This window comes from Ostrinia furnacalis, unplaced genomic scaffold (genome assembly GCF_004193835.3).
Source record: "Ostrinia furnacalis isolate ACB-3 unplaced genomic scaffold, ASM419383v2 OfSCF7140, whole genome shotgun sequence".
NCBI lineage: Eukaryota > Metazoa > Arthropoda > Insecta > Lepidoptera > Crambidae > Ostrinia > Ostrinia furnacalis.
Window position 1 is genome coordinate 85,354 of NW_021137379.1, and position 13,445 is coordinate 98,798.

Genomic DNA, 13,445 nt, shown 5'->3' on the forward strand with positions numbered 1-13,445 from the left:
ATCCCACTTAACATCAGGTGCGATTGTGGTCAAATACCTGCCTTGTTATCCATAAAAAAAGAGTTAACTACCCACTAACTTTACCTTGGAATGTATAGCAACAGAACCTACGGAGCCCTCACTACATTACACTTTTACATCGCCATACTTTAACACGGTTCCAATAAGAACGCATATTTTAAAGTATTATCTATTCAGAAGTTTGTGAACTAAAAAACAGAATCGACAGTTGAATTTATAAACTAGGCGTGACCAATATGCCAAGGCTATATTTATGATTAGAAAAGGTATCATTAAAAGCTAGAATAATGAGATTTGTTTTAAAGTAATACAAAGTAAATACAATATTTTAAGTTTTAACGTAACCCTAAAGAAATCAGCTGTTCAGTCAGACTACACAAAATACAATAAGGCCGGTATTTTAGATAAATCAATAAGCATAGTAGAGGGGTAGAGAATACTATAAAGTTAAATTAGGAGAATGTAAGGAATCGTCGCGTCTCTTGTAAACTACTCAGACCTTTTTTTCTTTATTTTTATTTCTTGTTTCAAGCTAAAAGTTCCACTTTCTTTTACCGACTGACATGTAGGTAGTAAAACAAAGTGTTTAAGCTCAGTGCTCTGACGACTAATTAATTTAATAAAGAATAATTAAAAAAAAACAAACAATATAGCAAAACGATTAAAAGTCAATCATAATGCAAGAAAGCATTTATTTTCCCAATAAAATGTCATGAAGGTTGCCTGCCCGCATATTCGCAGATAACGCTTGTAAATTCTCGCCTTGCGCTATATTCGGAACCGATCTCGGCTATCGCTTCTCGATTTCGATATCGATAAGCCAGTCGTATTCGTATGATAAGTGAATCGATAAGAAGCGAGTAGATATTATTTGGACGACCGAGGCGTAGGGTTGACGAAAATGTATGATCACTTATGTCACTGAATCCAATGACAGTTAAACTTTCTCCCGGGACAAACTTGACCTACACTGGTTGGGTTTTTACTTATTGTCGAGCTTTAAAGGGTCTACAGATAGGGGATAGGATCTACAGATCCTGGCTACAAAGGAGTCGCAGCGGTGGGAATAGTCCCGTTGTTTTACAGTAGTAAGAAAGGAGTTCAAACTAAAAGAAGTATTACTTCTGGTAATGGAATTTATAGTGTCAGAGCAGAGCATTTAATACAAATATTTTTGACTTCAATTAAAAAAATATTAAATTAAATAATTAAAGTATCGTCGATTTAGAATACAAAGATCCCAATTAAATAGTTATACAAACGAAATAAAATAATGTGTTTTATTAGCGTAATTTTATATCATCTATTTAGTGCCACATTTGCTACAGCCCTAAGCTGATGGAAATTTTGTCCTCGTAATAAAGTTCCCGAAAAACGTATTTACATAAATTATATACTGACTTGGCACGAAGAATATGTACGAATACCTAGTTTAGATAACTTTTTCATCCTTTGCCATCTCATTTTTAAAGATGAACGAATTTTAGTAGTAAACTGAATATCGATTTAGTGACAAAATCCTTGTTAGTATATACAGCCAGCAGACAATATACTACTTTAGTTTATATGCCAAAAATTACTTTAATTCTTAAACTTTTTTTATAGTTCAGTCTCCAGTCAGACATCAGTAGCGTCTCTGACACCAAAAATGTGGGAATTGGAATATTTTCTCACAAAAATACTACACATCAGTTATTAACCGCATCTACGGCGTTTTGAAGCCAAGCATTGCCTCTATATACTGCCTATTATGCGTAATTTATTACCTATCTAATGCTGAATAAAATTTACGATCGGTTTACGTGAAAACCTATTGTACGTGTCACGCGCAGCCGAGGCGTGTGCCTTATCTGTCCGTCACTTTCGAGGAGATCGCGATATGGATAATCTGTCAATTCTGTCATGTATACCTATTGTCTACTTCGTTATTTTCGGTCAAATTGAACCCTTGCGTAGATGGATTATTAAGGAAGGGAAGGCGGAAAATGATGGCATTGATAACACCTGACTTCTTCCTTGAGGATCTCTTCAAGTAAATATTGTATCTTTTTAGTTATTCTGGTAACTCCACCAACCATTTAAGTTTGTTCATTGTAAGAGAATGAAGCTTCTATCCTACTTTTAAATTTTTTGAGTTCGAACCACTTTCAAACTAGTCGCGTCATGTGTGGTCTCTCAACGGACGCCATGGCAGAAACTTAGATGCAACTCAAAAGTAACTAGAAGGCCTTAGGCCCACAATGAAACCCAAAAGTGGCGAAACTGCAACTCCATTATATCTGTCAAATCTGTCGATGTCACTGACCTGGTCTGGACTTAACGAGCTGTCGCCGCTGGCGTTCCTCTCCTGGTTCTGCGCGGTTCTCTCCTGCTTGCAGGCGGTGTGGTACTCCAGCCTGGTGCGTTCCACCTTCTGCAGGAACTTCGCCCACGGCTTCTGCGCCTTTTTGAACGCTTCGTCCATTTCTTTGCGCTCTTTTAGCTGGATCATTGACTGTGGACAAGGTATACAATTAGTGCTTAGTTTAAAACAAGACTACGTTATTGAGAGTACGTAGATTAGCTGAAAAGTTTCCTGTAGGATAGTTTTAGATTGGCATTAAGATTCACTGGAAATTGATTTTAATATCGTTGCGCCTTGCGTATGAAGGTTATACAAGCAGTTGGTATAATAGTTTATTATAATGTATGAGGTTCTTCAGGAGCATAATGATTAAGATTATATGTGCACACCAAACACAAAATTAAAATTTTATTGCATCTATGTTAGGGTGGGTGCACCAGTCCCACACCAGGAACCTGTAGTACACCATTTCTAATTTCACATCAAAATATTAAAAATCTATCGAATTTCCCGCCACTTTTGTTACGTTTGGAGCACTGCCGTACTTCTACCAATAATTAGTCATAAATAAAAGCGACAAACACGACTTGGTACGATCTGGTCAACCTTAGGCACATTGCGACTTTCCACATTGATTGTTAAATAAAAATAAACCTTACAGCTATTAAGAAAATTTGAATAAGCTACTTGATTCTATGATAGACAAGGAGTAGTTAATTCTTTTTTTTGCAATTTTGTATACATTAATGTAATAATGCATACTTCACATTTTTTGAATGCATCGTAACCTAAAAAGTAATCTTGCCAACCAAGATTATTATTTCATATGTGACAGGATATAGGTAATATCTTATCGCGAATAAAACGCAAAGATTATGTGGTGATGTCATGGAAAGTGATACATTTTTGCCAGTATCTATCGCATAATAAGCAATAACTTATCCAATACATCCATAATTACGTTGACAATGTTTCTAAACTGCTCCTTAGATAACCCTATCTTAATAGTTCTAATAATAAACGAATAATAAATGCGAAAGTCTAGAAATGTATCTGTAAGAAATTGAATTTTAAGAAATAGGTAGCAGAAGTATAGTTTTATAAACAACATTCGCTAACATGAACCTTTATAGTTAAGATCATAATAGAAAATTGAATCACGGACATGGAAATCCCAATGTTATTAACCATAAAGCTATCGTGCCATTGCTTGTGTGCTCTATTCACTGAAGCATTCTACATGCACATAATAATATTGCTTTTAACATACAATCACGATAAATGTCTTACATCACGAGTGGTACTGGTGAATTTTGGACCCTATTTTCAGGGTCTTATGGGATATCTAGGGTGTTTTGTATGGTCAGCAAACAAATCATCGCGCCCCAGGATGCGCGGGCACGGGCAGTATCGTTTTACATACATAATACAAAAGACACTTAACTATATGTAGTCAAGAAATGAGTTAAAATTATGGTTTGGCGAAGGGGCTGAACAAAACTTCCTGAAGCCAGATGGGGCCAGAGTTTTGTGAGAAATTAGTTAGAACAGTAGAAATAATTCATAGAACTTTTAAAAGCTTCGTCATGAAGAATAATTAAAACTTAGCTAAATTTTTTGGATGTGTGCCTCGCTCAAATACTTAGTTCTAAGGATCTCTCCATTTCTGATTTTGATCACTATGAAATAGGAAAACTTTAAGCATAGCTATTCTGTAGATTACAGCTCGTATTACATTGTTTTGTGCAGTTTAAATTTTTTTTTACAGTATTAAAATAATCAAACAGCAAAAATGCATGCAATTCAAAGACAGTGCAACGCGCGCAAAAGGGAACGTGCGTTCGCGCATAATTTAGCGCACACGGCGAGCGTGACTGCGTCGGTGCTGGTGAATCAGCAAATTGTTCCTACGTCATACAGAAGCCAAGAAGTCACGAGAAGTAAAAAGAGGGTTGAATGGACTTGTTATTGAATGAGAATCACCAAACATATCTTTCATTTGTCTCATTTTTGACATTTAGGAGGAAGTTCTACGTTCATTCTGAAGATTTAACAATGTTCTTTAGTGCGTATAGGACTGGCTTAATCTTCTGCAATAAAGGAGGATGCAAATCCTGGACCCATCTTCTACTTACTAGGTAGTAGGTATCATATACATCTTATTTTTGACATTTGTATAAAAGTTACTTTATTATCAGATTTCATAGCAACCCTGGCATCATCCTTTCTGATATAACAATGAAGATGATTATTTAGTGTGTTTTCCTTCCTTTCACCATGAAGGTACCTAGTATAACAACGTGAAGTTAAGTATGAACTGTGTCAACTTTGATATTTTAAAACAAAAAAACTGTTTTAAAGATCTGGAGTTCTTATTGCTCAACACATAACTAGCGAGCAAATCGTTTTTAAATTGTTCCAGCGTTTAGTTATTAAATCGAGTGACCATTAACACATTTAAAGTGCGATGTATCATGATCTAGTTTTTACGATCATTTAGTAAATTATGTAAGTGAGATAGAGTTCAGTGATTCTACAAAAAAGCATCTCGAAATTCCTAGGAAATATTTTAAAGACTACAAAGAGAGAGTGTGCACGGTTCTATCTCTCTTATCTAAAAACTAATGAAAGTGTAGCATAAAAAATAATACATAACTCATACATATACATGGAAAATAAGCACTGCAAAACAAATTTTAGTGCTCCTAGAAGCCATATAACCCACAAATATTTTACAGGATTTTGTAAACTTTGAATTTTCAATTACTGTTAGCTGCAAGGAACCAGAAATTAAACATAACTCATCATCTCTCACTATAAACCATGACGGAGGTCAAATAAACAATCATAATATCTAAATACAAGTATGTACCAACTTGATACAGCAAGAATAAGAAATAACACCATAGTAGTTGCTTCCGACACTTTTTTCGAGTGTCTGGCGCGGTGCCAGCTATTTTCGGTGGATCGGTCAAAATAACACCGCCTGACCTTTCAGAAATCAGTTTCACACTCCGTAAGGCTTTAGTTTGCTGAAAATTATCAAATAGGTGATAACAATTAACATGAACAATTGAACAGTAATGATCAATTTCTTTCCTAATTATGATGAGGAGATCTCTTGCTATCAAGTAAAACAATAAGCTGAAAAGTCAAAATGTAAGCAATCGTGTGCCAATCTTTTTTGAACAAACCAAGTAGTAGAAAAAAGATTAAAGACTTTTGAAGTTGTCGCCATTTTTAATCGAATATTAACATATGCGTTGAGCTGAGCTAGTATTGATTTGATAACATCGAACATAAAATAGAATAAATACACGATAATATTTCTAAAGTTAATGCTACATTTGACAGCTATCCGTTATATTATCAACCAAAGACCACTAAACCCTTATTCAGACAGTCCTAGTCAAACTGTATATTTAACAAGCACTTTAGTCCACATCTTCAATTCTCGTAGCAAACTCGAGAGTACTTTGTAATACGCAATTTAACATAGATGCTAAACACTAAGGCCCAGAACAGACGGTGAAACGCAACTGCAACTGCTAGTTAATTTTGAGTTGCATCTAAGTTTCTGCCATAGCGTCCGTTGAGAGACCACACATGACGCGACCAGTTTGAAACTTTCAGTTTCAGTTTCATTCACAAGAATCATCAGAAAGTTGCAGTTTCGTTGCAGTTGCTTTTCACCGTCTGTTCTGGGCTTAACACATTAATATACACATAGTCTTGTATGTAGGTATGTAACATACGTTTAGTAGCAGATTAGCGGTGTTTAAATAGAGATTAATGGGTATGCTAGGTGATGCTAATGCTTCCGCGTGCCGAATGATAGGGGCATTTTGCGAGATACATCACAAGGTTATAAACAAGGAAGATGATTAGTACGTTTAGTCAAGAATAGTTATACGTTAGTTAGAGAGTTTATTGTCCTCAAATAATGGTTTCGGGTTCGATTTCTAGATAGTATTGGTACCAGTTTATAATCGATTAGACAAGATTGTCCAAAAAGGAAAAAGCATGACGTGTAGTCACAACTTTTCTCCATTTTTTGATAATACGTTTTAGTTTCTTATTACAATCTCGCGAGAACAAAACTTACTGCATCTCACCTAACTTCATGTGTGATTGCGGTCAAATACCTGCCTTGTTTGGCATTACAAAAAATAGAAAGAACTTTAGTTCAGTGACAACATCTAACTAAATCTACCACAACGTTCTTGGGTTCAAAATCGATGTCAAGGTCAATCTTAAGTATGCATAAGGCCCACAGAATACATTTTTCATGAAGTGGAATTATCTCAAGGACCAAGACGCGTTGATCCAAATACCCAGTCCCTTATCAGATGCTGATAAGAGCGTAAAGAAGCGTTTATCAGCTGTCACATGGTGTATAACGACGTTAACATTGTCGTTATTCAACTACTCTTGTATAAAATAACTCTTTAAACAAATGCATTCAAAATGGTAATTAATGTTATGACTAAACTGGAATTGTTTATTGAGAATAAATATTCAAGAGAAGCAAACCAATAGAATCACTAAACTCTACATTCATCCCATTTGGTCAACGTAAGTATAGAGAGAGAAAAGAGAGAGAGAGAGAAGAAATAGGGGCGGGGGGAGAGGAGAGAGAGAAAGAGTAAGCCAAATGCTCCGTGAAGATATAAGCTGATGACAATGAAGACATGCAAAAAAATGCCAATACAAACGTAGTCGTTTACTCGGAGGAAATAATGCCTTTAATAGTCTTAGAAAACGATTATATATCTTACGATGATAATAATAATAAGAGTCAGATGATATCCACCTTGTACCAATACAGGGTGGATATTGTCTTACTCTTATTAACATAATATTTTATTATTATTGTATCTTATTATTATTATAGTAGAGCGCAAGCTCCACTGGTCCCAATAACAAGCCCGCAATGAAATTCCCCGGCCAAAACGGGCCGGCCTATAACCGTTTTCGTGAACTTGGGTTATCGCGAAATTCGTGAATATTGGCCTCGCTCCAAGCCGTGACAGAGGGCATCAGCGTTATGATAAGCTACGTCAGGGGTTCCCAAAGTGTGCGCCGTAGAAAGTAAACTATACGAGGGGTGTTCAAAAAGTAATGAAAATGGGATATAGTTCACCATTTTGTGTTTAAGAATTACATTCACCTGAATACGACCAGTCCAATTCTTTTCAGATTTTTGTGATGGCTAGAAATATCCTGTTTTCACTACTCTTTGAACAACCCTAGTAATGTAATGTAAAAGTATTGAATGAGTAATTGTTGTGCATAGAAGTGCTTTCGGTGTCCACGGAAGACCAGGGTCGTGGAATTCCTGAGATGCTACGACACTTGCTAAGTGGCCCACCTTTTCAGTATCATGTGTATTATGTACTAATAAACAGAAATAAAAAGCGCCTCAAAAGGTGGTACATCCTCGAGCTCGGCGAAAGAAACTAGATCTTCTACCAACAGACTTTTCTATAGAATACCAATGAAATAATCCGCTCCTAGAACCCATTTCATTAAGGCTATGGATAGCCGATCTTAGATACTAGTACTAAGAGGAAGAAAAAAAATGTACATCTAATTTTATTTTTCTAAATTGTTGTAAACTAACGTCGCGTTGGCGCTTGAATAAAATTCGTGGATACGTGGGAGAGCCACATCTTTACCCGCTCGTCTTTCCACTGTATCTTTTTCAAAGGATTGCGGGCCGTGACTAGGGTTGCCAGGTCCAAAATCACAAAAGCCGGACTTTGTGCTTCATTTGGCCGGCCATTTTACCCTAAAAGCCGGACATGTGACGGGGAGGAAGGTGCAATTAGTGTCAACTCAGAGTGAGTACTATCATCATCGGTTGCTAACGAACATCCTGATGCGTGCATTCGCTTGCATGCGTGCGCTTCATATGATTCTGTGGCTCGAGTTTCGCCTGGCGCGGCAACCAAATAAAAAGCCTAACAAAAGCCGGACAGGCCGGACAAGGCAATATTTGGCCAGACAACTCCCTAAAAAGCCAAAGCCGGACGCCTGGCAACCCTAGCTGTGACAAAATACTAAATTTGTAAGTGCGCTGCGAGATGAAAAAGATTGGGAAACCCTGAGCTACGTCATTTGAGAGAACTATTTTTGGCTTATAACTTAGTTTGCTTAGGCCCTTATGAAAGGATAGAAACTTGATTCAAACAAGCACAGATTGGGTGGCTTCAATGTTCAGAACTTTAGGGCAATTAGTTCAAGAACTTTAGAGCTATCACAGGATGTTGTTTTATATTGTTGTTTTATATTGTTGTTTTATATTGTTGTTTTATATTGTTGTTTTATATGAAAAGCACTGATGAGATATTGCTTTGAACTCGTCCTATGTTCTTCGTCTAATGACAGTTTATCTTTCCCCCGGGACAAACTTGACCTTCACTGGTTGGGTTTTTTATTGGCGGTCAAGCTGTAGATCCTGGCTACACAGGAGTTGCAGCGGTGGGATGGTGGGAATAGTCCCGTGTTTTGATGAGATATCGCAATTATTGATTAGATAGAAATAGTGGTTCAGAGAATCCCTGAATATACAGATATCCGTCGCTACTGAAATGTTCCCAATGGGAAACAGAACATGACAGTCTGGATTTGAAGAATCTTTAGTCATATTAGGATTAGTCTCATGATTGAAATATCACAACATTCACAACAAACAAGGGATTAAAAGATATTTAAAAGATTTACTTTCTTTAAAGTTTTGGGTGTCGTTTCAAAACGCGAAATGTTGTAAACAATTTCTTATTAATAAAAAATGCATCTTCAGCAGTTTGTGTTTCTCATCTAAGCTATCAAGTATGTCCACTGAAACTTTTCTCAATTTTCTATCTTCAAATAGATTTTACAGACAGTAAGTGATTCTGCCAGTTACCACGGCAACGGGCCGGAGCTTAGAGCTTAGGGACTTTCGAAGTTGGGCGGGCAAAAGTTGGAATTGGCGAAGTTGGATTACCCTTTCGAAGTAGTAAACGGTTGGCCTGGGTCAGTCTGCAATTTTGTAGCTTAAAATACATACCTAGACTTTATCTACTTAAAATACATACCTAGACTTTATCTACTTAAACTTCAATAAGGTTTTGTCACCTTTTTTGAAGAAGAGTACCACCACACTTCTGTGCCATGTCGTAGGCGTTTTCCCTTCGAGGATGACGGAATTGAACAGCTTCTGAAGAGCCCTCAGTACCGGCGTTCCGCCTGCCTTCAAAAGCTCAGCCGTGATTCCATCATCACCCGGTGCCTTGTTGTTCTTCAGCTGTTTGAGAGCCATTCTAATCTCGTACAGACTGACGTCCGGGATATCTTCGGTATAGTGTCGGGTCAGTCTAGCTCTTGGGTCTTCGGATTGTAGATAGTTTACGAATAACGATTCTAGGATTCAAAGCTAAATGTAACCAAAATATTGAATGTTATAAATATCACAAAACTGCACAGTATTATCGATATTTTTTATTGGTGCCACTTCGATATTGCATTTTCGGAGTAACAAAGATAACAATGATTAAATTCATTATCAGGATATTTATTTTTGCACATGTCTCATTATACAATAAAATAATATTCAGCTGGAAACATTAAATTTTTAGATACATCCATTTTAATCTGTAACTAGCTGGCCCGGCGAACTTTGTTCCGCCTTAATGGCAATAAATAAGCAGACTTTTTTTTATTTCGAACGGGATAAAAAGTATCCTATGTCCTTCTCCTGGCTCTAAACTACCTCCCTGACAATTTTCAGCTAAATCGGTTCAGCCGTTCTTGAGTTATAAGCGAAGTAACTAACACGACTTTCTTTTATATATATAGATATACAGTTTGTTAGAGTTTATGAAGCACTTGCAGCAGGCCTGGCTCACTCCGCGCGGTACATCCGATAATTACCTACAGCGAAGCGCCCCGCCGGCGGGGATTATATCAGTCGAGTGTCACGCGCGCGCCCGTCAGGTCGCTGGCGTGCGTTGTAGTACCTAATTCTATGATCGAAGTATTATTACAAAATGGACATAAAGAGAAAGAAATATTATTGTGTGGCGTTCGGGTGTTTAAATTCGAAAAGAAATCTACCGGATTTATCTCTTTTTTCGCTTCCCAAAGATGCTGAAAGGTATGTTGGCCATGTAGGTAATCAATAATTCTTAGGATAGTATAGGAATCTAACCTACCATGACTACTGCTCAGAATGCGTTCGTTCGTTTCAGCAAATTAATGACGTCCACTGCTGGACAAAGGCCTCTCCCAAGGTTTTCCATAATGAATGCGTACTTACCTACATACGTACCTCATTACAAATAAGTATATTAATTATTTTTTTACTAGACACTACTAGACAGCAACCCTAACAGCGTAAGAAGAGTTCAGAGGCACGCGATAGAAAGAGACAAAACTTGTAGGTGAATAAAATTGTAGGTACGTAGTGCTGTGCGAGCTGAATTCCACTGTATCACGTCGTAGCAAGACTCGCATTTATTTAAATCGTCTTGCGGAGTAATCCTTCTGTACCTGTACTATTACTTATTCTGTGCTTGCAGGATCAGTAACCAACTTTTCAATATAAACTATACAAAATAGTTTAGAAATAAACGAGTGAGATTACTTATCGTTTTCACCATGTATACTTGTCTGATCAATATTCCGTGAGACGTGGCCATAAACTCCATAAAGTATAGGAGTCTACAGCATCTACGTGAGGTATTCTCTAAGAAGCGTGGGTGGAGTTACCACTACTCAATGCAGGAAAAATACGCGAAAAAATATTCTAGAAAACCTGCAGAGGAAAAAGTCAAATAGTGATACTGTGGTCAAACGTTTGCTTGTCTGAGAAGTTCCAATATTCATGTAACTACGGTTGGCGTAAGACTCTCTTCATTCAGATGTCTATGGGTTGAGTCCCATTGCGACACACAAATCTTGCAATCAATTTTCCTTAAGTTTTAGCTTAATCAGAAAATTATTACACAGTCTCATTGACCGTAACTTAAACTGATTCTATGCTTGCTAATTGCTCAGAGACATCGGTCGAATTAAGCCATGTCTAACGCAGGTGCCTTAGCATTAATAAAAATGTCATTTTAGAAAACATATTTTTACTTCGGTATAAAGTAAATCTTCTTCTACTAATGTCTCTAAATACTTATTTAAATTTTGCATAAAGCCCACTCAAATATAATATTAATGCAGCAAGCCATTAACAAGACTTCAAAAGACCCATTTCGTTATTAACCTTCAGAAAAACTAAAGCTCAAGTAAAATTGCTTGCCCATTTTGTTTGTAATAGCTCCCTATAATAGTACTTGTGGCCAAGTCCTTTTTAGCTGAAATTGCGCACAAAATTGCGTGACCGAGATATTTTGTCTATTTTCTCAACCCTTGCGATGGTCCTTTGTCCGACGTAAGGTTGTATCTGCCCTGTACAGTCAGCGTCAAACAATTCGTGACACTCAAGTAGCCAAAAAGTTCGCAAACGTCTTTGTTACAATTGGAATAAGGTTGTGTTGTCAACTTCTTGGCCACTTTGGGTGTCACGAACTATTTGACGCTGACTGTACAATCAACAGCACATCCGACTATACATTTTTATTGCAAACCCGCTCTTATTACAACTGCTTATGATCCTACAGTGTTAAGCTTGACGTGCTGTCGTCTGTACATTCTGTAACAATTTCCATGCATTCCTTCTTCTAAATGAATAATAATGAGGGTGTCTTCCATGTTTGGAGGAAGCTAGCAATACCCAATTTGTGGCAGTGCTTCGGGTTGACACTGTGTAGGTTTGTTGTCGACATGACAAGAAGAAGTAAGTGATTCCTATAAATGACTTACTTTTTAATTGACTTAAAAAAAGAACCTCCTGTTTTTTTCAATTCGGTATGTTTTCCCATTTTATAAGCAATCTAAATTAATATTATAACTGAATGTGACTCTATTTGGATATAATGATGGTTTCCCGCCTAAAGCACAGAAACAATAGTTTGGTATTGACATAGATTGGACGTGAATGAAGAATATGGTTTATTGGATATCAAATATTTAATCTGTCCTGTGGTTTTTTAACTCTACAGGCAATGCAGCAATTTTGCAAAAAAAATATGATAGCAATCGAATAAAACAGATATTGAACTGTCTCAGTATTCTAAATCAAATATTAATTTTACTAAAATCACTAGTCGCAAATTTACAATATCGTTCAATCATACGCGTATTATTCGCCATCAGTTGAAACATTTCCATTTTCTATTGGTGTGAACCATATAATTCTACTTTCAGCAACCACATAACACTTAAATCAGTCAAGGTCTGTTATTAACCTTACAAACATCACATTAGTTCTCTACTTGCCAAGTGTGTCTCCACCCTAACAGATTGTTTAGCAAAACAATAGAAGGCCATGAATCATCTTATAAAACTCATCGTAGCGCTAATGAGACTGATTGAACCAATAATTTCTAATTGCTATACCATAATAAGCATTACTGACGACATAGGTTCAATTTGTTTTATAAAAACTGACTATTTAAACGCGTGGGTTCAAATTTCTAACGATATCAACAGCATGTTGCGAACATCTGCCTTATTTTTTCCGGTTATCTATATTTTTTATAACTTATACTATTTATTAGGACGGTGGCAGATGTCAAGCTTTTTTTGGAGATAATAATACAGCGGTGGCTTTAATATTGCCAGTTATCACATTAGGGATGGAATATTTATTCCTTTCACCAGTATGTAGAGAAGGCTGGAAATCAGTGATTTCTGAACCCTGTTTATTCTGGAACGTCTTCATTTATTTATTGAAAGATAGTCCTTACTATGAGAAACGGAATTCTAAGCCAATATATCTCCAAGTCTAGCGCGTTCCTGCTACCTTTATGATGTCGTCGGTCCACCTTGTAGTTTGGCTAATCGGTAACATGGAGAGCATTGGGGGAGGCCTATGTTCAGCAGTGGACGTCCTGTGGCTGAGATGATGATGATATCTCCAAGTTATAAATAATTGTAAGCAGCGTTGATAATTTCAATAATCGTGTCGACTTCGTTGCGAAATAAT

The 13,445-nt window shown here is 36.7% G+C and overlaps 2 protein-coding genes across 2 annotated transcripts in view; both read right to left on the reverse strand.

The window, feature by feature from the left end:
- LOC114363460 (dosage compensation regulator-like) overlaps positions 1–2,099 on the reverse strand; it is a 34,117-nt gene extending 32,018 nt beyond the window's left edge. Inside the window, exon 1 of the mRNA XM_028319184.1 lies at positions 2,031–2,099. Within this exon, the coding sequence (XP_028174985.1) occupies positions 2,031–2,099 (69 nt within the window). The remainder of the gene's footprint in view (positions 1–2,030) is intronic.
- Positions 2,100–2,230: 131 nt separating this feature from the next.
- Positions 2,231–13,445, reverse strand: part of LOC114363461 (protein kinase C and casein kinase substrate in neurons protein 1-like) — a 33,974-nt gene continuing 22,759 nt past the window's right edge. The window contains exon 4 of the mRNA XM_028319185.1: positions 2,231–2,515. Within this exon, the coding sequence (XP_028174986.1) occupies positions 2,231–2,515 (285 nt within the window). The remainder of the gene's footprint in view (positions 2,516–13,445) is intronic.